The sequence below is a fragment of the Epinephelus fuscoguttatus genome, linkage group LG20 (genome assembly GCF_011397635.1).
Source record: "Epinephelus fuscoguttatus linkage group LG20, E.fuscoguttatus.final_Chr_v1".
In the NCBI taxonomy this organism is placed as follows: domain Eukaryota; kingdom Metazoa; phylum Chordata; class Actinopteri; order Perciformes; family Serranidae; genus Epinephelus; species Epinephelus fuscoguttatus.
Genome location: NC_064771.1, coordinates 21,816,673 through 21,843,667, shown reverse-complemented (window position 1 = coordinate 21,843,667; position 26,995 = coordinate 21,816,673). Strand labels below are relative to the sequence as shown.

Below are 26,995 nucleotides of genomic sequence, written 5' to 3'. Positions count from 1 at the left end.
GACGACATGAACTTATTAAAATACATTAGATCCGACAGGAGACATACATGTACTAAATACTGTAAATGGCTCTTTCTGAAACCCCTGAGGATGACACTGGGCATGGTGAGCGGCTCTACTGTACTTTAACTTTAGTATTTCCTCAGGCAGCTTAGATGTATATAGACCCCCAAAAACAGTTTATCCAAGGCCATCTCATTAAACTTTACAATTCCATCTGTGTTTGACTGTATAAGGTGATATATTTGAAAGTTTAATCACCTTAAACGACACTTTTCCCCCTAAAAATATTGGTCAGTTAACGGTAAAGCTTTTCTGGTAAATCCAGATTTGCTATTATGGGCACATTTTTTCATACAGTTATTGTGCGTAGCAGTGTTGGATTTATGTGTGTACTAATTCCTGTGCTATAAAACAAACAAAAGACTCGACTCAAGCATCTTCTGTTGATTTAACTTTAATAAAACTGGAGCATGACAGTTTGGTGACAGGACCGGACATTAAAAAGCAGAACTTGTAAAATGTTTATTAAGAGGACGATGCATGACTGTGGGTTTAATGCGCTCGGCTCCACTGCTCATGTTGTGTACTTGTTGTGGTTTTGGAGTGTGTAGGTTGCCACGGTGTCCAGGAGCCAACCACGTGTCACGACTGTAGCGTTTCTAGAGAGACCTGTTGAGCAGAGGGTTTTTAAATGACAAAATCATACACATGATTTGATCATCATACACTATCATTTTCATTATACTGAATCTATAGTATTTCACTAATCTTGATTATAGCTAATAGATAACATTTTCTTTGCGCTTTTATATGATTATTTATTAGTTCATTAATGCTACCGTACTGTTATTTATTTCACTGTAACCCTACAATTTATTTAATTTATCCATATTTATGCCGGTTGTATATAAATTACAGTAACCTTTAAACTTGACATTGTATCATTTACATCTATATACATATATTTGATACTTACCACAAAAATTATCATATGTATATCAATTACTCACTCCGTGTTCTGTTGAATTAAAGAAGGAAACAGTTTTTCTCCCATGCCTCCACAGTCAAAGGCAAACATGCTTCACAAACTTAAGTTAACGAGGACCACTTTCAATAACAGCAAAACTATCAGTGAAGATTCTCAGTCATCCAGGTCATGGCAATCTTAAATGTTATATCGTAGGCAACTGGATTTGCTTGAGTTTCTTGCAGACGTTTCGCTTCTCATCCAAGAGGTATGACATCTGCAAAAAACTCAAGCAAGTTCAGTTGCCCACGATATAGCGCTTAAGAGCAGCAAAACTATATCAAAACATCAGTTTACAAACTCTCACACAACCTGTGCAGTATAATCCCAGGCTCATTAATTCAGTTGTATGCTCAGTACTTCCCAAACAGACACAGTTCAGCTAAAACACTACGATCTTTGAAAAGTCAGTACCAACGTTCCCTTTAACGGCCGAGTAGTGTACCTTGGCACACGCATGTATTTAAAACTCAGGTTCAGGGCACGCTACTCGTAGGCGGGAGTGTTTTAAATCACCATGTTTTAGTGAAATGCATGTGTCTGGGAAGGACTGAGCACAGAACTGGATAAAAGAGACTTGGATGATACTGCACGAGTTGTGTGAGAGTTTGTAAACTGATGTTTTGGTATAGTTTTGCTGTTGTTAAACGTGGCCCCGTTAAAAAGAATGTTCACCTTCCTTGGATTCTTCGATCCCCGTACGCGTGAGAGAAAGTTGTCTTCACAAACTCAACGAAACACTGAGTGAGTAAGTGATATACAAATGGTCATTTTGCAGGTTTTGTATTCATTTAAGATCTATCAGCTCTGATTCAGAATCAAACAGCATGTCAGTATGCCCAGAAACTCAGGTGCTCATACCTTCACTGATCATTTTAACCTGAAAAACAGATCTCTGCTTATCACCACAGATTATGTAGTTTTCTAATATGAGCATCACATTCCTTTGAGGCAATATCCTGAACTGACATGTCCAGAATATGTCTTGTAAAGCATAATCTAAAGTGTGTGCGCACATCTTCACACATTTCCATTACATCAGAGGATGGTGTGGAGGAAAGGAGAGATGTGTGTGTGATTTCAATCAATGGTGTAGAAGAGGAGGATAAAGGGGGATAGAGAAGGGGAGGGTGATGGGCTACTCGATTACCTGGGCTATGAGTGCCAGAGGACGTGGAAGAGGAAAAGCTGCATTAAATATGCAGCAGTGCAAATTAGGATGCCATGAGAAGTGAGGAGGGGAGGGGAGGAGGGGGAGGACTTAGAGCCACTTGCTCCCTTCTCTGTTTCAAACTGTCAGCTCTCCTCGTGCTATGGCAGCCTCTCTTTTCTGTGGCCAACTTGTTTTGACATTTCCCCCGGCTCCGATCTGACATTTTCTCTTGGCCATTTCTCTGCTGCCTAACTTCCTTCACACTCTCTTTCCTGGCAAGTCACTCCCCTCGCTCTTGTTGGGAACCTGTCTCATTTTGGCTGGCAGTGTCTGCCATTTCACCGTTCTGTCACTCTCCAACTGGTCCTCACACAGCCACAAATGCATTCAAATCCATGGACTAATGGTCGGACAGGTGCACAGGCATACACACCAGCCAGAATGTCTATGCTTGTGGGGACTGTCCATTCACTACAGCATATTCTAATAGAATCTGACTTAAAACAATATTTAAACCACTTACCAATACTGTAAAGTGATGCTAAGACTACATGTCATGTATTCATAAATGTACTGCCTTGCCTTTAATAACCTCGTCCAAATAGAGGACTAAAGTGTGTTAACCTTGTTGATAATGTGAAGATTTTTTGATGACCACAGTGAATTTATAGGATCTTTTTTAACACACACCAGAAACTTTTGTGAAATAATAATAATGTGGGTATGATGACTGTTGGGTGAAGGATTGTTTTTATTTTTTCGAGCTAGAACAGTCTACAAAACTGAATCATTTGAATGCTAGCCTGGAGCTACACCTCTTAATAGCTTCACCCATCTCAAATTTTCTCAAGCTACTTAAAAAATAGAGCTGCTTTTCCTAATAGTTGTTAGCATCACACTGGGGCATCCTAAACATAATTATTAACAGTAAAAGCAACAACAAGTTTACACTTTTCCCAATAAAACATGATAAAGAATGTATTTACAAGCTAATGAATCCAGCCCTGCAATGCTGGCTAGCTAGCATTGGCCAGCTAGCTACGATAGGTAACATGTTAGCTGCTGTTAAAATCCTACTTCTTTTTGTTCTGTTGTTGTTAAATGTTTTTTAATGTCGGAAAAGATGAGAAAATAATACTTTCACTTGGAAAAAAACTCAGGTTAGCTAACTTAGTTGGCCTCTCAAAGTATTGCCTTGCAATGCTGGCTAGCTAGCATTCGCCAAGTAGCTACGATAGGTAATATGTTAGCTGCCGTTAAAATCCTGCTTCTTTTTTTTTCTGTTGTTGTTAAATGTTTAGTGTCAGAAAATATGATAAACAATATTTTCACTTGGAAAAACCTCAAACTGGCTAACTTAGTTGGCCTCTCAAAGGACTGCCTTGCAATTCTGCCTAGCTAGCACTGGCCAGGTAGCTACAATAGGTAACACGTTAGCTGCCGTTAAAATCCTGCATTTTTTCTGTTGTTGTTAAATGTTTTTTAATGTCAGAAAAGACATGAAAATAATACTTTCACTTGGAACAAACTGTAGCTAGCTAACTCAGTTGGCCAGCTTGAAAACAATAGCCATTTTCTTACCCACCATTCCTTAAAGATTGCCTTGCAATGCTAACTAACTAGCATTGGCCAGCTAGCCACGATAGGTAACAAGTTAGCTGCAAATAACTAGAAAATAGCATCATCATTTGGGACAAACTCAAGCTAGCTAACTTAGTTAACTTGCTTGAGAGCTTTACCCATTTGCTCACCCGCCATCTCTTAAAAAGTAACTTGAACACTCTAGCTAGGTTGAGCAGGAGGTCTCAAACAAATCTTCTTACTTGCCTTAAATTAATAAAAATAGCCTCCTTGTTGATGCCATGACAAGTTCCCGATTACAGGAAAATGACGGACTTGCTGGCAGCACCTAAAATTTTGTATCACGGAAATTGTTTTTGTCTGTTCAGGGCTCAACTATATGGACTGCGCAAATGTGCAGGACAAGTAAAATGTCACATCAGCTCTGTAAATTGAGCAACTCGCTTGCCCGTTAAAGCAAGTGGTAAAAAAAGAATGAAACACATTTTTTTCTGGAACTGATGATGGAAGTCGCGATGGTGTGAGCCATCTTGTGGCGGGTAAAGGCAAAGTTTATGAGCTGAGGTGCAAGCAAGCATTTCAGTTATCCCGAAAACAGGAGTTTAGCTGGGTGGCATTAGAGGATGAGGGCAAAATAAAGATTAAACATGATGATTTGCTTTAGTCTTTGTTGTTAATAAAGTAATTAATTAATAAAGAAAAATCAATCATGCTTCAATCAGATTTAGTGATAGCCAATTTGGCATATTATCCATCAAACAGAATTCCTGTCTGACTCTCCATATGTCCATGCTTGTCCCACCCTTGAACCCCCAGGTGAAGCATGTAGGTATTTTGTAATCAGCTGCTGTCAGCCTTATCTCTATCTGTATTAACTGTGTGTGCGTGTGTGTGTGTATCAGATCGATTGAGAGTAATGACAAGACTGAACGTGTGTTATAAAAGTAAAGAGTGAAAAGGAAATTTTAGACTCACTGCTGTATGCGGACGTCAACTCTGATCCGGGCTGTACAATGACCAGCTGATGGGACTTCTGCGTGACAAAGAGAGAAAAAAAAGTCTCTTTAAGAATAACAAATTAGCACTGACTATAACATACATATTTATGGCCAGAGAAATTGAAAATAAATTAAATTTTCACACTGGCCTGTCAAATCATCTTTTAGCAACATAAAGACCTGAAACATGCTGGTTTAAGAATTGTTGATTAGGCAGTAGTGGTTATTGGAAACATAATTCAATCCATATTATTTTAACACGACACTTGAATGAATCATGAATCATTTTAAATCAATTTTAAATTAAATAAAACCCAGGAGGCAAATCATATACATTATGGAGGCCAGAGCTGAGTGAGTCACAGAGTAGTAGTGTTAAGAGGAGCCGTGCACTTTGCTGCCTGCCACATCGTCCCTGCAGAGAATACTTTGCTTATATTGCTTGTAATATGAGTCATGGGAACCCTAAGTGAACTGGAATTATTAAAACTGAAACATTTCATACTGTAACTAGAAGTGTGCACTCCGTAGAGTTCAGATCTCTGCAAGGCGGCGGTGTCCTGGCCACAAGAGCTGATTGCGGCCACTCTAGACAATGATTGTAATTCCAGCAGCTGTGCAGCAGTGTTTTTCAGAAGGTATGATACAATTATGAGGATGAATGTTCATTTAATAAGCAAGACTCAAGCACACATCTTTGAAACGTGTCGTTCATAACTGGACTTTTAACAGCATTAACAGCAAAGTAGGAAATAACAATAAACACAATTTACCACAAATTACCAAATCAATAAAATCTGCAAGTCTACAAAATTTGGCAGGCAAAACCCTCCGCTTCAGAAATGCTTCCCGAGTGGTACGGACGGACCATTCCGATTGCAGAGAGCTGTGCCTGGTGGAACTATCATTACTACCTCCCTTACAGTCAAGATGGTGGCAAAGGCAAACAAAAATTGTGATTTATTTATCTGGTATCATGCCTAAGTTTAGAGGATCATAACATATTGAGTAAGGAATGAATCTGCAGATGTTCTTGCTCAAAATGAGACCAAACTTTTCTACGGATGTCAGTTTTTGAGCCACGACGGTGGCCGAAATTTGGCCTGCAACAGGCGGTAAGGCTTGTTGTTTTTAGCTGGGCTAACTAGTTGGTTAAGAGACGTAAAGAATCAGCAGGTAAAGATGATATAAAACAGTCAGTTTGACCGGTTCTTCTTCAAGTGTGAATCACCACAACCATGAGAGGTCCAAGAACATACAGTCATAAATGTGCACACAAAATATTAGGCTGACTGGTCCAGTAGTTTGGGAGATAAACTACAGACAGACAGATACTCACACTTAAACACTCATGATGAAATGCACTATTCCCTTCTAGGCTAATGCCTAATGGAGGTAGTAAAGGGAGCAAGACAAGGATGCTACAGCCAAGCTAGCGGCTCTCTGAGGTAAAGTATAATGTTCGCAATGTTCACCATCTTAGTTTGGCATGTTAGCATGCTAACATTCTCAAATTAGCACTAAACATTAAGGTGAGGCTGATGGGAACATCATCAGCATCAAGATGACAAGTCTCCTGTTCTTTTTTTATTAATCACTCACCTGTAATAACACTGACGTGATTTAAAAGCATTTTAAAAATGATACTTAGGTTTGTGACATTTTGTTTGCATTTATTTTTCAAGACAGACTCGATGCTCTTACCTGTTTATTGTCGAGGAGAAGAGGATCTTTGACTACAGCTGCTCCACAAAGCTCCACCATCCACTCCATTTCATCTACAATAAACACACAAACACACAGTTGGCTGTAAATGTTGACTGTTTTGGTATCCCTGGTCACACCTAAATGTAATTTTCTCTACTTTCACCCCTCTAAGCCCAAGGGGATAGCGACCAGACTCATTTCAAGCTCAGACTTCCTTTGATGGGAGGGACAGCAAACAGGTCAATACCCAAGTCTCCACTCAAATCAATATCTCAATCAGTCAACACACATTTAACTTTGTGTAGAAAAAAAACTATTCACATTCAACACATCATATCAGACAACAAACATACCTTCAAAAACATGACAACACGTCAGAAAAACCTCAACCAACAGTGTACGCTGTAGGTAACCTCACCATTTAACGGACACAAACACAAAGCAATTAAATAATGGATGAAATCCTGTCAGACTGAAGAAAACAGACTCCATCCTCATGTTTGTGCCATGTAAAAGAGAGTCTTTAAACTCCTCATGCTAGCTAGCAGATGTCGACCCATTAGCAAAGCTTCATCGATCCAGCAGGCAGCGGGTGGATGCTGCAAAAGCACTTTAAGAGCCCCAGGAAGAAGGAAACCAAAGAACGCTGCCTTGTGGGTTTTTAAGCAATGTTCCCCCTGAGACCGTCACCCATGATCTATCTGTCCATTCATCTATGCCAGAATGGTAAGGCAAAAAAGAATTTTGTACTTAGGGCAACTTTGAACCTCTTCACCTTGATGTTGGAGGTCATTAACAGTTTAAATCATTAGGACCAAACTCGGCTGGTGCAGACATTGTAACACCAGGATATTTACACCAATTTAGAAGAACAGCAGAAGTACTTCGGTCACGACTGAAGGCTCATTCCCCCCTTCTTTTAATAAAAGAAATTCCAGGCAGCTAACTGACACCATAGCAACTGCTGCGCAAGTTGCAATATGACAACACCACACCGAAAATGTCTCACACAACTCCTTAGACCACATTCAATCCACCCACACTCTGGAAACACTCCTCATTGTTCTCCAAAATGACAGGGGTTAAGAAAAATAGCACACGTTTCAAGCTGCGTTAGTCAAAACCTCTGTGAGCTACTTTAACTCTCCATTGTTTTGTATTGTTATTTTTTTTCCTGTTCTCTTTAAAAGCAAGGCAGGTGTCTATCAGAGTCCTGCAGGAAACAGACATCAATAAAACTAAATAAGTGCGGTTGAGCAAAGTAATTCTTGATTGAGAAAACAGAACAGTGCAACCAGCATGAGGGCAGCTGCAGAAAGGAAACAATTCCATGAAAAACATTTCTGCAGCCCCTTCTTTGAAAGCATATGCAAATGAAAGTGTAACAATCCTTGTTTTTGTGGTCAGTAATCAGAGACATTATCTTGGTGCTGCGATTCCTGTGGTGTGTGAGTGCTGTGTTTCTCAGACCAACAAGACACCAAACTGAAGTCTGAGCTACATGTACACAGAAATTACTACTTGCTGGATGACAGATATTTTACGATATATCTGACTATGCAGACACCTACTGAGCAATCTTAAGCCCCGTTTCCACCAAACACTTTTGGTATGGTACCTCTGGAACCAAAAGTAACCCGTCAGACATGGTAACGAGACCCTTGCATTTCCACTGCAAACAGTACTCTTAAATGTGGGCGGGTTGTTGTCACTCACTGCTCTGTCCAGCACTCACTGTATCTCCTTGTTACCAGTGACACAGATGAAAGTCTGCACCTTGTTCATCGTCCACAGAACGAGGCTGCTCGCCAACATTTTCAGAACAAAATTAAACAGGCTGCAGTGAGAGTCTCTCTCCATGTGATATTTAGAAATAGCGGGATTGTGCATTCAGCCCTTCTAAGGCAAGCTCAGGGGTTCAGTGTTGCCTGAGCCCACAGGAACAACACTCCACGATGCTTTTATTTTTCTAAAAAAAAGCCCCAAAAATAATCTTTAAAAAAACTGCATCCTCATGAGACAACATGGGAAGGATCATGTGGAGTGGCGCATTGCTTCATCTGGCACGATAATCTTAATAGATAATATCGTGCAGCATACGATGCGCTATTATTTTGTGTACATGTTTGAGATTAGAGACGTTTCACATGTGTGTGACGCAACCGAATTTAAAAATCATTTTTTGGATTTAAAGTTCCTACAGTCTGAACCTGGCTTAACTGACCTGACACTTTCTTACACTGTCATGACAAAAATATAACTTAAGATTAGTTACATTTCTCCGCAATTCTCTGATCCACTTTGCATGTTACATTTCTGCCTATAAAGTTCATAAAAAAAAAAACAACTTTTCTATATTTATACACAGGACATGTGTCGTCGATGTGATTTACCTGTAGTCATGTCTGTAAACGGGCCCTGGAAGCAGATCTTGTAGCCCTTCATGAGCAACTAAAGAGAAAAAGAAGAAGCAAAGTGAGAATAAAATAATCAATGGTGAGCTGTCTGCAACATTTCAACAGTCAAGCAAAAGAGGACATTCTTTTATCTGTAACAAAACAGCGGCGTTTGTTTCTGAAGTCTTCACCTGTCTGAGGGGTTACACTGGTGCAGCTGAAATGCTTCGAGCATATCTCACAATTTATAACAGGTATCCTTCACTTACTCTGTAAAAAAACACCTCACGACCTTGTTCAGTTTTTGCTCTCACTGTAATACTGTAAATTCAGGGACGAGTTGAACAGAAAAGAGCAAACACAGCCAGCTTCGCGGAGGTAATGTAGCGCTTTAGGCTCGCAAAGAAAAATGACCTGCCCTACACCGAGGGCACGTTGTTTTATTGCACTCAGGGTCAATTAGGTTGCCTGAAATGGGAATGTAAAATTGTTTCCTTGAACCACAGTAACTACAGAGAGGAAACGTGCAACTCACATCCCAGTCTCACATACAGTGTGTGGCTGGGTGGAAGTGTTTGGTAAGATAAAGCGTCCAGGCTACTGGAGAGAGAAATACTAATTTCTCACACCTCCCTGTCCGTCCATAATGATCATTAGCCAGGGGTGCTTGGTGAGATGAAAAAGTGTTTCTGTTACAGATTTTTAATTTAGACAACACCTAATGTCCTTCAGGAGGTATTAGAGTGTGTGATGTGATAACGTGCACACACACACACACAGACACACACTCTCTCAGTTTCTTTGACTGATTTCCTGCACATCAACATTCTGGTGACAGACTCAGTCCTGGCACTCCATTTCATCTGTTAGTCTGTTTGTCACAGTGGTGCAGGTGACAGAAAGTGAGTATGAACAGCACAATCTGTCTGGCTCCATCACGGCGCCGGCACTGCGTTGAAGCCACTTAAATAAGCCTGAAATTACTAGCTAATTCAATTAGCGGAGGTTCTTCAAAGGCAGCGATACGGCCAACATGACATCTAGCCATTTCTAATTTTCCCCCTCAGTGGCAACAGAACCGGTCCTGCTGGCCTTACACCAAGAAGAAAATTACCATGAGCTTTTTACAACAGGGCCTGAGCTAAGAGGCTGGTGCAATAGCAGGAAACGGGTTCAAGTGCTGTTTGTTATTTGACACTTTATTTGATTTTCTTCATAGAATCAGACTGTGGGTGGGCACTGTGCTCTCACAAACAAGAAGGAACTCAATAATTCTGTTTTTCTTTCTTTCTTTGAATCAGGTTTATTTTTTAAAGGGGACCTATTATGCTTTCCCCTATTTTCTGTCACATATATATATAAAGTTACAGTGTCAGATGCTCATATTGAATGTGGCTAAAGTTTCAAATAATGTGGTAAACATATGTAAAAGTAATCCCTGTATGCAAAAACCTCAGGCTTCAGACCACTTTGAATTAGGGATGCACGCAATTAAACGTCTAAATGATTAAAAATCCGCCCCCTCGCTAGTCGGCACAAGAAATATTAGTTGGTTAAACCAATAAGTGCATTATTCATGTATAAAGGCCAATTTCCAACAGATGCGTGTTGGTTGCTTCTGCGTTCCGGTACGGCAGCGGAGCCGATAGGATTCCATTCTAGTCAATGTGTGTGTTTCCACCGGCTGCGGCTTTGCTGTGTTCCGGCTCCGTCTCAGCTCCGGCACTCCGGAGCCCTCCGCAACAGATACGCAGGACTACTATTTTTGCCGGACCCCGGAGCACAACGCAGCAATTCAGCACAGAGCAGATCGTGCGGGGCAGGAAGTCGTGCACAGAAACACAATAAAACATCCGGTTAATTTTCAAAATAAAGTACATAGTGTTCACGGCGGATCATATTTCCCTGCACTACACCTTGAAAACTACATAATGGGCAGAGGCAGGCCTGAAGTCAACAGGTCAGAGGTTTTCAGACGTCATTTCACCCCGTTGACACCATGGACGAGGAGATATTAATCATGGCAGTGCACCGAGATGTCTTCCGGCGAAGCTGCACCGCACCGCACAGCAAACGCAGCCGGTGGGTATTGGCGGCGGAGCACGCAGCGGATAACCAGCGCTGCCGTTCCGCAACGGACACGCATCCAGTGGAAATCTGGCATAAGGCCGCTTAACTGTCATGCAGCCACCTGCCACTAGTGGGAGCTACAGAGCCGTTGGACAGCAGAGCTCTCAATGCACATGATATTTTTTTGGGAGCGTCTTTGGAACAACCTTCTTCCATCTCTGCAATCATCATCTACACTGACATTCAAAAAGCATCTGAAAAAGACTCTTATTTGCAAAGACTCTTTACACTTAACTGATTTATTTGTAATTTGTTTGTGTTTTTTGTTGTTGTTGTAAATTGTACATCTTTAACAATTTTCTAACACTTCTTAGTCTGGAACTCTTATTCAATCATGTATTCTTCATTTTGACCTTTTTCTTTTCATGTATGATTGTTGTTATTGAATAGGGGAGGTATCTTCATAAGCCATTTTTGGCTTCTAACCTTTCCTGCACAGTGTTTTAACTTTTAATTTCTTTTTCCTGTATTTTCTACACATGTATGTGCAAATAAACTAAACCAAACTTTTGCTTAAAGTTGACATCACATTGTGACAAATTTCTTTATATGATCATCTACTCCAGGCACGCTACTGCAAGTGCTTACATTACAAACAATGCTACATGTAGCTACTTGCTAACATCTGGGAGACATGTAATCTGGGCGTCCGGTGTTGTCTGTTCTCCCTGATTTCAGGTCATATTTCTGCTGGAACATGTCTGGTTGAGTTAAGCTTTTATTGGTGATTTTTTGCAGTAGAAAGTGACACTAAACACTGTTACGGTCATTTACCGGCTGCAGTGACAGTGCATGGATATTAGGGGTGGAGGAAGAAAATCGATACAGCATTGTATCACAATATTTTTGTGTGGCAATATCAAAACGTCCCACAGTGCCAAGTTTCAATTTTTTCAATTACACAAATTATTAATTTGACAAACACAAATTAAACTTTAGGTAGTCTGCTAGAATAATATAATCAATTACTTGTTCAGTCCACTGGATAGATTTGCTGCTGCAAAAAATGGCCAAAGTGAGATGAACAGACCAAAAACTTTATATTATTAGACAAACTAGACGTTGACAAAGTTTTCCTTTGGGGACATAGTTGAAAAAGGGAATAAATTGCAAAATAACCCAATATATTTTATCGCAATACTCAGCATATTGCAACATATTTAAAATAGCAATAATATTGTATTGTTTAAGTATCGTGATAATAGCATATTGTGGGTCCTCGGCTGATTCCCACTCCTAATGGATACCCTTCAAAAGACCCAGAAATGCTGACGAATCAAAGCACACTGGGCTTTATTTGGGAGGGCGGCTTAAAGAGACAGGCGCTAACACGCAGTGTCTCAGACAGAGGGTGAGTAACGGTGTTCCAGTACGGACAGTATGATAGAAAATTAAGTGTTTTTTTTTTTTAGACATTTAAAGCACGTAAACATGTTCTAGTAGAAACCAAATATACAAGTATGAACCTGAACATGAGGATAAAAGGTCCCCCTACAGAAAACCAACTAGTTTTAAACCAGTTTGTTTCAGGTGTTGCAGTGACTCGCCTGACCTCTCCTCCAGGTCTATAATCTGCAGTATACAGTGTCCTGATAAGTCTGATAGACTGAACTGATGTCAATCATGTAGAAAAAGTCAAGTAGAAAATGTCAGTGATTCTGATAAAGGCTGACAGGTGGCTGAAATCAAGAGGAAGCATCTTAAATGCATTTATATTGTAAAAATGAGAGGAGCCTCTTCACTACGTGCTGTATGTTCTGCTCTGTTGTTGGCAGTTTGCTTCACCACCTGTTAAATTACTTTTTAATGGGGGTATCCTCGTGCTACAGTGGTTTAAGAGGCAAATACAACTGCAATGTCCCCTGTACGATTCTGGCAAGAAACCCCTTCCTGTCTCTCTTTACTGCTCTATATAATCAAGGACAAATGCCCAAAATTGTCACTCACTTTAAAGACCCAATACATCATCTGCCAACAGGGCAGGTGAACTTTGTCTTGTTACAGCAACTTCAGTGATTTCTAATGAAGGAGCTGTTGTGTCATGCCAACAGGTTAGCCTAGTTTTGGTGACTGGATTTTAATTAATGCTGCTGATGCTTAGCTGAGGTCACAGCCATCTGTCCTGTCAGACTCCACGGCTAGTCTTTGCCTAGCAATCCTATCCCACTATTTTTTCTTGACTTATTGTGGTTTGGCTGCACCAGGGATGAATTAGCTTGTGCCAGACATCATAAAAGGTCTACTGAGGTAACAGCTCCTCTCAGAATGACTCTCTAACCTGACTGTGTTTACCCGCCCAGGGAGGAAATGCAGACGGTGAGCAGCAAAATCTGTAACAGAGCTGGAACAAATGCTCAAGTTTAATGATTTTGTTCGAGTTTCCTAAAAAACAGGTTTTAAGGATATAAAAAGTTTTAATTAAATGAATGCTCAGATATCTGGACTGTCATTTTTTTCTGATTTCCAAACAGAAACATTTTCTTGCAGTTTGGAGAAGACATAAAACAAATGTTTGCTGATTGGTTCGGTAGAAAGTTTAGTAACATTTCAATCAAGTGTGCTGACAGTTGTTTGGCTGTTAGCTGATGTTTTCTGGCCCCATCAATAAGTTCTGATCAAACCACACCCATCCAGTCCTGATGAAGCAGATCAGCTAAGTGTTTTACTTTTAAAGTGAAAATCAAAATTAACTTGTCATTATAAAGTAAAAGTTGATTGCACAATGTAATGGCTATAGAATAATGACACCATTTGCATTTAGATTGCCTCCCTATAAGCCTCGCTTTCACTGTGCAATCCTGTCTGCCACTGGGTACGATCTCCAGGGAAAATAAAGGCTTGATTTACAGCACAAAGGAAGTTCGTCAACTTTTGTGCAACCAAAACAGGAAGAGGATGGCGCTTTTGTTTTTCCCAGTAATAATCCACAGTTACCAATGCCCAGTAGAAGAGATGGCAGGTCATGGAACAATTGAAGTAACTGTGGACGACAAAATGCAGTGTGTCCTATGGTGCTGGTAGTTGATCAGGTCTGAGGAAACAGGAAAGCGATCCAGCTGTCTTTGCAACAGCCGCGCTAACAATAATACCACCTTGGAAATGCTATGTGTGGGGATGATTTTCTTTCAGAACTTACACTTGGATTGTTGCTAATTTAATAATAAATATTCTATGTTACAGAAAAATACTGTGGGGAAACTTTGCTGATTTTGAACAAGCTCTGTGTCCTCGCAGTGTGTGCAGATGAACGGTGTTTGGCTTCACACAGGTGGTTAAAAGCTGACTAAGTCTCAACTTACAACAAAATTTTATCTAGTTTTATTACAGTGATAATTAGGGATGCACGTGATTAGTCCACTAGATAACTGAACGTTGCTACCCTTGCAAGTCAGTGTCAGTTAAACTTATTATTAAGATACTCAGAGAAAAATGGGAGACGCATTTGAAACTAACCAGCTCATTCACGGCTTTACCTCTCTCTGGTCCACACACAAACACCAGAAGAACGTTCTCAGACTCAGTGGATAGAACCGTGTGCATGCGACTGGTGTAAGTCTGCAGCTGGCTGCGGACGTTTAGTAGGAAAAGTACGTCCGAATCTCACACACACTTGCGGCAGCGTCTTATCCTTGGCTGAACGAGAGAGGAGTGTTTGGGGTCCCAACAAGCCTGGACGTATACGTGTGTGTGTGTGTCAATTTGTGTGCACACTGATGCGTGAGAGTTACTGTGTGAGTCTGTGTGTTATTGAATGGAGATGAGCCTGGATGTTAAATACACAGTAAATAAATGTAATTTGCTAACTTGTATTTATTGAGTTGTAATGTTTTGTAGCACAATATGCAAAGTTCAGAATGCACGGTGCGAAGTGCCACAAATTTCAGCAGCATTTAAAATATGATTTGGTTATCAAAACATGTGATTAACAATTTTAAATGGTTCTTATGATACACGCAATATTTTTTTCGGACAATGTTAAACCTCATAGATTAAATTTTATGCTTAATCTTGGCTGTCTTTGAGTGTTTTCTCTCTCTTTGACAAGCCGACTAGTCTAAGTTTAAACTTCCATTTAAATGTCAGGGAAATTAGTCATGAGGAACATCCTTATTTATTATTAATTTAAAGGCATCTAACATTTTTAGAAGTGTTATTTTAATGCACAAGTATCAAGTACTGCATACATGAAGATCACAAGTAAAACATTATAGCTGCAGGTGAGAGAAAAGAGTCACACACTGGCACTGTTAGATTCCTCCGGGAGATCCCTGCCTTCAGCGTTCACCTTTGAAGGCTATTTAGATCATGTAAACACTGTATAATAGCCTGTTCAGTGTATAGGGGACTCACGTTATTGTCTTCAGTGGTACGAGCTCTCATGGGTCCCTGGTGGTTTGGTCCATTCACCACGTCACCTCTCACTTCAAAGACGCTCTGATGGAAAACAAAGCAAATTGACTTCAGTGTGTGTACAGTTAGTAAGTGAACTGCACACACACAGGGGTATAGAACCTTTCCTGTTGCTATGAGCTTTAAAATAAGTGAAGCAATTATTCATTCTTATCTCATAAAAGGACTGACTGTGCTCTGACAGACAGCTAATAATAATATGATTTATTTCGAGGCTCCTTGGAGTCCGCAGAACATTCTTCAGTTTGACAGAGTTCATCTTATAATTGTGTGCACTCCTTCTTTACATGCACTGTATGATGCATCAAAATGCTTATAAACTGGCCTGGATGCAGGAGACGTAGTTTTAAACTAATGGCGATGCTAAACAAAGCTTGGCAAAGGATTCTTTTCACACAGCACAGAAGCAGATGCAGCGATTGCTACAGCAAATGGATGGCAAATAATCTATGAGGCATCACAGTGAACCACATGAAGAGATTCATCATGCTGCCTTAATTCGACGTCGGGACATACAGAGATGTAACAGGAAGACACCGGTACACACATTCTCGGCACACACAGGCGAGCGTACCTCATCTAAGAGTTTCTTTTGTTTGAAGCACTCTGAAATCCCTGTGGAGAGGGAACAAAGAAAAAACAACTTATGAGCTCATTGTCAGATGCACAAACACCGCCGCTCTGGTGGCTACTGTATTATGCAACGCTCCTTTTATTCCAGCCCCTCGACATCATGCTGTTTTGTATTTAGAGTAATTGTTGTAAACACATCAGTGATGGGGCTTGACAGTGAAGTGAGTCAGGACTTACACTGGAAGCTCACCACCCACTTCCTGCCTGCGATGCCAAGGAAGTACTTTAGTGTGCGCTCGCAGACCAGTTGTTCGTCTGGCAGAGGGAAGAAACAGAGACGTGAGAAGACGGACAGAAACACACCTTGATTTGAAACTTTAAACTTGAGTTTAAGCATTAGAAGCAAAGTTTAGGTTCTTAGTGGTTCCAACAGGGTGTCTACAGCTATCAAACACTTAAATCTAAGGTTTTTTTTAAGACATTTCCAAGATAATCTTTAACCAAAATTTAGGACAGATTTTTGAAGAACTCATTCTTTACTTATTCAAGCACTGCAGGTGAATATAAAAGAGAAGCAGTATATATATGTGGTTCTGTTCAGACATTGTTTTTCTGTGGGAATAGGGTTATTAGAGCGAGTTAAGTTAATCTACATTCTGCCAAAGGTAAGACTGAGTGTAATGTAAAAAGACAGTTAAGGTTAAATGGTAGGTTTAAAGATTTACATCAGAAATGTGGACGTTCATGTAGAGGAGCTTGACTCATTTCGTCAAAAAGAAATTAAAAGATGAATAAATGAAATAAGATTAAATATTTGTGGCAATTAAGACCTCACAAATAGAAATGTAAGACTTTTTATTTAACGACTTTTAAGGCTTTATATTTAGAAAATTAAACTTTAAACATGGTAAAACTTTTTAAGAACCTGCAGACACCCTGTGTAGCTACAACCTCGTATACTAATGGCAACGACATGAATAATAAAATGAATAAATACTCAGTATGTGACTCCATTAAAAACTTTCAAAGCCTTATATTTATAAAAATGAATTTAAGACATTTTAAGAACCTGCAGACACCCTGTCCAAATACGGATTCAAAAAGTTGACTACGTTGTACATGCACACTAATATTCCATTATTATTCCGACAATATATGACAATGACAATATAATTATAATTCCGAATGAAACATTTTCCGATTAAGACATGCAGGATATGCCGGAATAAGGGGGGTTTTAGGAGCATTCTTTGGGCACGTAAACAGGGCATTCAGAGTATGCGTCTCAATTGGATATTTTGCCACAGTTTGTGACACACAGCATCTGCCCTGTTTAGGTTCAGCTCTATGTGCTGTACACAAAACAACTCTGCAACAGTTTGCAAGGCTGGGGTAGAGATGCATACCCAAAAGAAAACCCCACATTTCTGGTCAGGAGGAAAAACATACCTAACATTATGACTTAGATATCAACAAGTTTTTGGATATGAGCAAATATCACAACGTCAACATTTCAAGAAGGTAGTTGAAGAAATCAAAGAGGGAGGCCGAATAAGTCTGCAACGGTGGAAAACTTTGGAAAAATCCTGTTTGGTTGCACAGACGCAAAATGGCACAAGCAGTTCCAGCTGTTCTACTTTTCCATATTTTGACGTGATAAATGACATGTTAGGGCACGGTAATTGGAGTTTGCATGGCTTCATGTAAACGTTCGGGAATGTTAGTGAAATATTCACTTTTCATTAGCCAAGTGAACAGCTTAAAATGAATATTGTCTTTTTGGAATAAAGACAAAAAACTGAATATTTTGTGCATGTAAACGTAGACTGTATTTTAGAATGAGAACCTCGTTTATTTGCTTTGCTTTTGGAATTTGCTTTGGTGTTTTTTTGAGCATAACATAAATAATAACAGAAAATAAAAGTAGAAGCAAGGAGCACAAAAGTCAAGAAACAGATATAAATTAGAAAAGAATTACAATAAAAAAAATATGTACAATATATCTATTTTAAAATTAACAGCTGATCAGTTTTAGAAGCAGCAGTTTGGTGCAAAATATTAACCAGGGGATGTGCAAAATGTCCTGAGTTAGTTTGTGGTGTAGACAGACAACCTCAGGGTCAATCCTCTTTAGCTTTTTTGCAGAATGGTCACGCATTGTAGAATGCAGATAAAAACAGTGTGTAGAAAGGAATACCTGTACACTCTTACAGACACTGAAAGTTTTCATCTGACGCAAAATAAAGCACAATTTATGACTATAACCACTGCCCACTCTTCCCAGAAATTAATTTTTTAATGTTATCACTTATGCTGCTTACATTTTAATTACTCAGGTAAATCCTTGTTTTAATGTTTTGTAAAGAACTATAAATGAGCACCTCTTCTGCACCGCACCAGCACTGCAGGGATGAACACAGCCCAGAACTGAGAAGCGCTTCAGATCACGGTTGATCAGCAGGTCTGAGGTTATCTTTCCTCCAAGAAATATAGTAATTATCTTTTGATTTGTATTCTAGGCAGGACTTAACTGCCCGCTATTGATGCGCCTTAAACACACAACTTCATTCCAAATGATTATTATTTCATGCTAATGGTTAGGATGGGAAACCTCCTGCTCCCTCCCAACCTTTAACCACAAAGATCAAGAGTCCCAGCATTCCCATTTTTTCGTTACCCAGGAAACAGCTGCCATTAAAAAAAAAAAAAAAAGCCTTCTTAAACAGTGACAGTTAATATGGTGCTTTGGAGACAGCGAGCTCTGAAATTAAAAATAATCTATCAGAGAGGGTAATTAGCAACAAGCAGATGAATGGAGGAGAGAGTGCGTGGGTGGGAGAGAAACAGAGCGCTTATCTCTTAGGAGTGCTTTAAAAGACGCACAAAACAAGCTGTAACTACATGTAAAAAAGAAAATGTACTTCTGGAAATTCAAATGTTTCTGCTCGAGAAAATATTGAGAAACAGGACTGAGAAGATTTTCAATGGCAGCTTCAACTGCTCGACTGCGTATCAAGCCACGTCCAGTGGATTAAATCAGACTGCAGTGTTCACAGCTCCACCTTTTAGTTCCAGATCTGTGTGCTAGGTACCCCAACAGGGGTACCAAGGGGGGGACCAAAAATGGGGACAGTACGGAACGGTCCCATTGGTACCATCTACAACTTTTCACAGTGGAAACTGAAAAAAGTGAACTGAACTGCACCGACTACTACTACTCACCTGTGTGCATTATGATATGGGTCACCTCCGGCGTCACCTGGGAAACCACACGGGCACCAACTTGCTTGGCAAACTTTTTCACCATTATCTACAGGAAACAACATCTGACTGGTTAATGTGTCCTGATATGTCTTAATAAACACATATATTGATTGACTGGGTGAGAGGGCACCTGTTCATTGGGGCCTAATCCAGATGACGCAAGCACCATTTTAGCTTTGCTTCTATCTTTCGGAGGACTGTTATTTTCTTTGTCCTCTTGCCCATCTGTCGGTGAACCATTGCTCTTTAATGTTCTGACTGCTGAACTTGAACAGGACGTCTTAGTGGCTCCGGTGCCTCTTACACTCGTCTCTGTGTGTGTGGAGCGCTGCACAGCTGAAAAGAAATAGAAAGCAAACCCATTAAAAAAAGAGTCAGCAGCAGTCAGACTGAACTTAATCTGATCAGACCCAATTCTCTTTAAACAGGGTGTCTTTATATAAACACATTTTTGCCTCGCAGAGCTTAACTTTCATTAACCACACAGCCAGGCTACCATGCACCAGACAAAACCTCACTGGTATACTAAAAACATTTTGAGAAGCAATTAAGAGCTACTATCTCCAAGTGGAAGTTGCAATGTAGACCTTTGTATCTGTATTTGCAGAATCCTGGTGGAATCATCAGATTTAGGGGGAAAAGAGATTAAAAACAAAGTCTCAAAATGTGTTTTTCAGCTCATGTGCTTCTGCTTTTAATTAAAATGCATTTAATCTTTCATAAAATAATACATTTTTCCAGCATTTCTCGCATTCTTTCCAGCACTACACCAGGAGACTTACCCATCTCTGCAGTGCTGTGTTGCTTCGACACACTGGGCTGCGTGACCCCTTTGCCATCAGATGGTCTTGTGCTGGAGTCTTGCTCTGCTTCTGGAACAGTTTCCCTGCAGAGGAGGAATGTGCATTAACTTTAGAAAAAAATTAGACAACTTGGTGTAGATGGTGGGTTCAATTTCCAAAGCAACTGGAGAGATGCACTGTGCTGATCTGCAAGGTCGGCACTGGGACACATCAAGGCATTTTATAAGGCATTTAATATTTATCTGTATTATATTTTATATGCGGTAAAGGGCTGCTGTTTTCTGCAAACTGCATTTGAACTTCAGTATTTTCTTCATGCTGGAGATGAAGGACATCAGACCAAATCCCATTCAAACACGCTCAACAACAGGTTGGACACTCCCCTCTTAATGGCTACTACTCAGAACAACATACAACACTACAAAGCACCACCAGACCCAAATAAATTAAGAGGTAGAGGACAGGTTACTTAACGGAGAAGGTTTCAGCCATCATACATGTCTTAACTGACTTGGCTTTACTAATTTGAGGAGGGGTTTTCTCAGATTACTGTGCAGTCAGGAAGTATTGGGACAGTGACACACTGTTTATAATATCTGGGGCAGTGGTACCCAAGTAGCTGTCCGTAAGTCACTCACTCTACGGCAGGAAACAGGACTTCAAAATTAAAGCTCTGTGCCAGAAATTCACTGTACTTCAAGTTTTCTAGAAACTTGACGTGTTTGTGAGTCACTTGCAGTTCATTCAGAATGGACCTGGGACACACTTTTGGACCATGACCCACCAGTTTAAAAAACATACACATGCATATGCTCGGTAGTGCACATGAAGTTTGAGCTGTGCACATAAATCTGAGCTCTACATGCACCGGTGCACATAACTTAGTACAGAAAATATACTGTGCAGGGCTGCTAACTCTCACACATTGAACGTCAGGCTCACGCAACTGACACTTCGCACACTTTCACACTTAAAGTCCATTTTCTCACATGATGAAAATTAAATTTAGAGGCAAACCGTCCAACCGTCCAGGGTGTACCCCACCTCTTGGCCAATATCAGTTGGGATAGGCTAACAGGATACACGTTTACAGATAATGAATGAATAAAGACAGAAGAGACAGAAGAGCACAACCCAGTCAAGCCCACTGCTTGGATTCTGATGCACATGTATACATGCCATTTCGGTACCAGTACATGCAGCGGCCAAAGAGGACCAAGATCGACTCCCATTACGACAATAATTTATTACACAATAACTCCTATTGAATATGTGACATCATCAAAGAAGTCCTAATATGATTTTTTTTTAATAAAAAAGAGATTTGCTTAAAAGTGTAATGGATTTGTGCTCAAAATGTTCCCATGACCACATTAAACTGGAAATGGTGGAAAGTTTGCTCCAATTAAAATGTCACACACTGAAAATGATCTCATTTTTAAACTCTAATAATGAATAAATGTTTTCCCTCAGAGGTTTTGCAAAAAAAAAGAAGTCAAATACACCAAATGTAAAACAAAAGCAGGTGCATGAACTTTTAAAAGTGACATGACCGATGTGTGTGCACACAAAAAAGTATTTTGAGCCCCGACGTCTGACATAAACCTGTCTCCTGATATCAGTGGGTGAAAGTAACAGGTCAAGGTAACATCACTTAAAGTCAATATTTGGTTGTAAATCCTTCGCAGTGAATGATTATCTAAAGTCTTTGATCCACAAACATCAGCAGACTTGTAATGTCCTCCTGTGCTGCTCTGACTCCAGCCATACTCACTTGTTGCTTGTTTCAATCTCAGTGAGTGAAAGACGTGAAAAAACCTGGGTTATCTTATCTGCATGTTTGGGGTCATTATCCTGCTGCACTGTTCTAAAATAAGGTGATTATGTGCCCCTAAAGCTGAATAACAACTATTTAAACTCACTGTCACTGTTTGATTTTAAATCAAATATGCAGGAGTGGAGCCAAAGCAATAAAAACTCAGCATTGTCTTTACAATCTTTGACTGCATTGCGCAGTTATATGAGGTAGGAAGATGTAAATGTGGGATCAGGACTCAGGTATTGGCAGAAGCTCTGTATCAAATTACTCATGCCCTTTGTTATCAGTAGATTAAAGTTATTTTAGAACTCACACGGATAAAGTTTTAGAAGTTCTTTTCCTTGGGTTTGTTCCTTTCGGCAGAAATACTGACACTGGCAGCGAGCCTGCATTTAAATTACCTGCGCCAGAGTCATAATGGCTCATTGAAAACTTGTCATATACTCCAGCGCCGACCATTCTTTCTGATTTCACCAGTGCGCTCATGGAATATTTGCTTTTTAATTTAGAACTTGTACAGCTAAAGCCCTCCTTGTTTTCATCCGCCGTCTTTTTCCATCTCCTCCTCCCTCTCGCCTGGAGGACAGCACTTAGAAGCCTGCGAGGCGAGAGGTTGGGGAGGGAGCAGTCAAGCGGGAGAGATAAATTACTGTGGCAACACAAGTTTCCCTCTAAGTGCTCTAAATGACATATAAGATGCAGTCAGTAATGACTTTTTTTATTCTCCACAGCATAAGCAGATTCTGGGTTCATTAGTGAGATTATCCGCCTGTCCTCTTGAGATGCATCACCCTCTGAGAACGAGACTAGTAGCGACGCACACAAACGCTCGCTAACTTTCTCCTTCACTTACAGACTGAAAGAGACCAATTACATGCCACTTGCTCCAGTTATTGTTCTGCTTAATATGGCGGTATTGAAATATGGCTCAATTTAAAATGTATTAACAATGTATACAATCCTCTGAGGAGAGAAATACAACACACTGAGGCTGATATTATTTCACTTGATTTGTTATGGAAGTCACGTTTGACATAAAGGATCGTCACAGCTCACTGTTTAACTGGCCTACTGACTAACAACAAACCGGCCACTGGCTGAAGATTCACAGTTAATGGCTAGATATGAAAGTGTTATTGATTTCTCATCTAACTCTGTGCCAGGAAGTGATGAAACGCACTTCCCAGAATGCCCAACTACTTTAAATTTACACATACTTTATAGGCACTGACAATCACCACAAATACTCGTACATAATGATGCCCATGATGGGACCAGTTAGATCGCACATGATGACCAATCTCTGTCAATGACCACATTATCAGACGGATGAATACAGAGAAGACAGTTACCCTGCAGAACGAGTTTCAAACTGTCCAGGTCCTGAGAATCATTAAGCTGTGATATTATGTAATGATATCCAGCAGACTGCAAACAATTATTTAATGTTGGGAGACAAGCTCTCTTGTTTATAGCGCTGCTGCCCCCTAATAGTCTACTAAATATTAGTCGACTAGACAGGTCATTCGTCGGCAAGTTTTCATTGGTCACATAGTTGCAGAAAAACAAAACAGGCGCAGGGCTACCCAGAGCTTTACATCTGTCCCACAGACGATAGACATACACACTTACAACTAGCACCCAGCGCCCAACCTCGCACTTTCCAGGCGGCTAAAGACGTAGCATGTGTACTGCCTCTAATTTCCAGGGCTGGTACCTGCGGTTATTCCACAGGCTAGTTAATAACATGTTGGGCAGGAAATCCAAAGTGTGGGATCATTTTGAGAAGGTGAAGGACGAACCCAAGGTGATATGTAAACTCATCTTCACTGGTCGACTACAAACATGACGTATCATCTGAAACATGGAAGTAGCTACATGCCCATTAGCCACAATCATTACTGCTTTGCCGACAGCGTCATTAACAGGTGGCTCGCTCAGTGTGTGACGTGCACTTGTAGATAAAATATAGGCCTATATTAATGAAGGTTCATTAGTACAGTTTTGTATTTCTCTGTAATGTAGCACAGTGTTAACAATGACCCAAAAGGATGACCATTGGTCGACCTATATGCTTTCATGTTAGACAGGCAGTTGGGAGAAATTTTCCCCAGAGCTTTCTACCAGAAAGGTATCTTTTGGTTAAGGTTATAAAAAAAAGTCGTGGTTTGGGTTAACATGAATGGATTTTTTAAGTGCTTTTGGGGAGAAAGCCTACAAGGAAAACTTCTCCCATGTGTGTTAGACAGCAGATAAAGCAGCATTTACTGGCAGTTTGACTGTGGTTGCACACAGGGTTGTAGCACAGTTCGAAGATTCATTCATAACGCTGACATTTGAATTCTAAATCAACATTCGACTGCTGCGCAGCTTTTTTTTGGCATGTGTATTCATTCTGTTAAACCTGGTACTTCTGCACAATTGCAGATAGAGACTATTATACTATTTCTAGAATTAAATTCCAGTAGTGGCTGCCTATGATTGTCTCTGACTGATGTGATCCAATAAAATCCAATAACTTCAAAGTGTTCCAAAGTCCAAAAGTCCAAATTTAATGAAAAAAAAAAAAAAAAAATTTCCAACATGTTTTTATCCAACAAAATATTCTGCTCCAATTGATTTTAGCCCTTAACTGTGGTCAAAACACTGTTTGCGCTCCATCTTGCCACATACAAAGGAAGGCACGCACCTGTATTAATGGGGCAGTCTAGTAGAAATCTACCAGAGTACCATAAATTACACTTATTCATTTAAGAAAGTTGATTTAATTAAATTTAAAAAAAAAACTAACTTCATTCAGATTGAGGATTTTGTTCGAGAATTTTTTTTACGTCAATGACATCATAATATATGACAACAGATGTTCAAAGCTTCATTTGAACACCTCAGTAGAAGGTTTGAATGTAAAAAAAAATGACATGCAGTGAAGCCCTAGTTGTACATGATACCTTTTGTTTCAATGGGACAGTTTAGTTTTCCCACCACAGAAATCAAGCTTAACCAAAGCACACATGTAGTATTTTATGTACTTTTTTTCTGGCTAACAATATTGTTTTGAAGTACATATATAAATATACAAAAGATGTTACTTGATAGTTATTTCATTTACTTTCAGATACTTAAAATCAGATATCACGATACGTTTGACCAAATACCTGGATACTGCAAAGATATTGCAGAGTAGACTATTCAAAATATTCACACAATGACATGTTTGATATATAATCATCAGTAATGTGGATATAATGCGTACAAGGTTCATTTAGTATTAGTAGAACAGCTAGGACAGTCTCATAAGTTCAGAAAATTACATCATTTTTACTGTAATGCAGCCTTTAAAACCAGGAAAAGACAACGCATACAGTATTATGATATCCAGAATCTAAGAGGACATCTAGTCTCATATCACAATATTGCTATAAAATGGATATATAGCCCTTCTCTACTTCCATTATATACACATATTTTCAATTTTGCCTATTAGATAAATGAAATTATATCAGGAGAGAGTAAAAACGTCATGTTTTACTAACCGGTCTGTTTTTGAGGGCGCCTCTTTTGCAGGACTGTCTTCCTTCTCCTGAAGCACCTCTGACACCAGAGCCATCAACTTCTCCAACCTCACCAGCTCCTTCTGCATTTCAATCTTTTGCTGGCAGAGAAAACATCTTGTAATTGTACAAATGAATCATACACTTTAATAAAAACACAGGGGGGAGATAAGAGGAAAAGGATGGGGACACAAACTGGCTGCACATTTGGTGTCTTGCTTTGACGTATGAAAACAATAGCAACTGTCAATCAGTGAGGACGAACCGACACTCAGCCGGTTAGTCACTGCTAGAAGGATATGGGTGCTTTTTCAGCACGTAGTGAGGAGAGGACATGGCAGAATGAGAGAGGGAGAAGGTGATTATATAATATTTGAGATATATGAAGAGCCATCTGAAAGCTAAAGAGAGAGAAGTGACAACAGCTTGTGCAACTGGTGCTGGTTTGGAAGAACAGAATGTTTGCTTTAAAGGGCGTTTCAACGCTTTGCTGGACTAATGCTTTGAATTTTATCCCTAAAGTTAAGAGCGCACATGCATTGATTATGTCCACGGCGCACAAAACACGCAGCACAATAATAACAAACATCTGTGGCGGCTCAGACGTGTGTGTAATCTTGGGCCCTTTCTAAACCCCAGGGTGTGAAACTTAAACTCCAAGTCAAAGACAGTCGACAGATAAAAGTGAGAGCACTGGAAGATGGATGAGGTAGAAAACAAGAACCATCTCCTAGGCGGCATTTCCTCTAACTTAAATGAAATGCAATTTAGAAAGCTGCTGAGGGGGACATTTTTTACTGAGCAAGGTAGTCTGTCATCCAGGAGCTGACAGTTTAGTTTGGGGAAAGTGTAGGGGCTGCCCTCTATGGGGCGTAACGTGACGGTGCATCACTTGGAGCACAATGAGAACAGGTCTAGAGAGTGTTAAAATTCTCTATGAAAAATCTTTGTCAGGAATCAAAGGTTGCAGCACACTCTGAGTAAAATGTAATTGAGAAAATAACTATATTTACCTGTGTGACAAGGACCTCACTTGAAAACTGTGATGATTCCATGGAAACGTTGATGTCATTTACTGGGGCATCACCTGCACAGAGGAAATAATCCAATTGCTTTCTGTCAAAATGCTTGAGAATGAGGTTTTTCTTTGCCCACAACCCACAAACACTTAAATTATAAGAGTGAGGAAAACAACAGAGCAAGCTTTGGCAGATAAATACAGGGTTCCTGCACCTTTTTGAACATCGAATTTAAGCACTTTTCACAAGCTTTCTTGGCCCAATTCCCTCAAATTTAAGGACCCGACACACAGATCAAGGTCAATTACTGTGGCAACACTGAGAATTTTTATAATAAGAACTGGCAGAACTCACAGAGGCTTACAGTCAACAAGTAAAAAGAAAGAGTCTTGAATGTGTGAACACTTAATTGTGCTGTGTTTGCGTTGGAACTCAATACTTTTAAAGTATCGACCAAAATAACCCAGTGCCAAGTAATATCAGAACTTCTCCAGTCAAACACCACCTGCATTTGATCATTTTTGTATCCAGATTTAGAAACGAAACTAAGACTATTTGCAT

At 39.9% G+C, this 26,995-nt stretch overlaps 1 protein-coding gene across 1 annotated transcript in view; it reads right to left on the bottom strand.

The window, feature by feature from the left end:
• Nucleotides 1–441: 441 nt before the first annotated feature.
• Nucleotides 442–26,995, bottom strand: part of LOC125880977 (breast cancer type 1 susceptibility protein homolog) — a 33,041-nt gene continuing 6,487 nt past the window's right edge. Inside the window, exons 9-20 of the mRNA XM_049563848.1 lie at nucleotides 26,429–26,502; nucleotides 25,398–25,516; nucleotides 20,025–20,128; nucleotides 19,373–19,578; nucleotides 19,201–19,288; nucleotides 16,216–16,293; nucleotides 15,980–16,020; nucleotides 15,346–15,429; nucleotides 8,863–8,920; nucleotides 6,467–6,540; nucleotides 4,740–4,797; nucleotides 442–672 (exon numbers count right to left, since the gene is read on the bottom strand). Of these exons, the coding sequence (XP_049419805.1) occupies nucleotides 578–672; nucleotides 4,740–4,797; nucleotides 6,467–6,540; nucleotides 8,863–8,920; nucleotides 15,346–15,429; nucleotides 15,980–16,020; nucleotides 16,216–16,293; nucleotides 19,201–19,288; nucleotides 19,373–19,578; nucleotides 20,025–20,128; nucleotides 25,398–25,516; nucleotides 26,429–26,502 (1,079 nt within the window). The 3' untranslated portion in view covers nucleotides 442–577. The remainder of the gene's footprint in view (nucleotides 673–4,739; nucleotides 4,798–6,466; nucleotides 6,541–8,862; nucleotides 8,921–15,345; nucleotides 15,430–15,979; nucleotides 16,021–16,215; nucleotides 16,294–19,200; nucleotides 19,289–19,372; nucleotides 19,579–20,024; nucleotides 20,129–25,397; nucleotides 25,517–26,428; nucleotides 26,503–26,995) is intronic.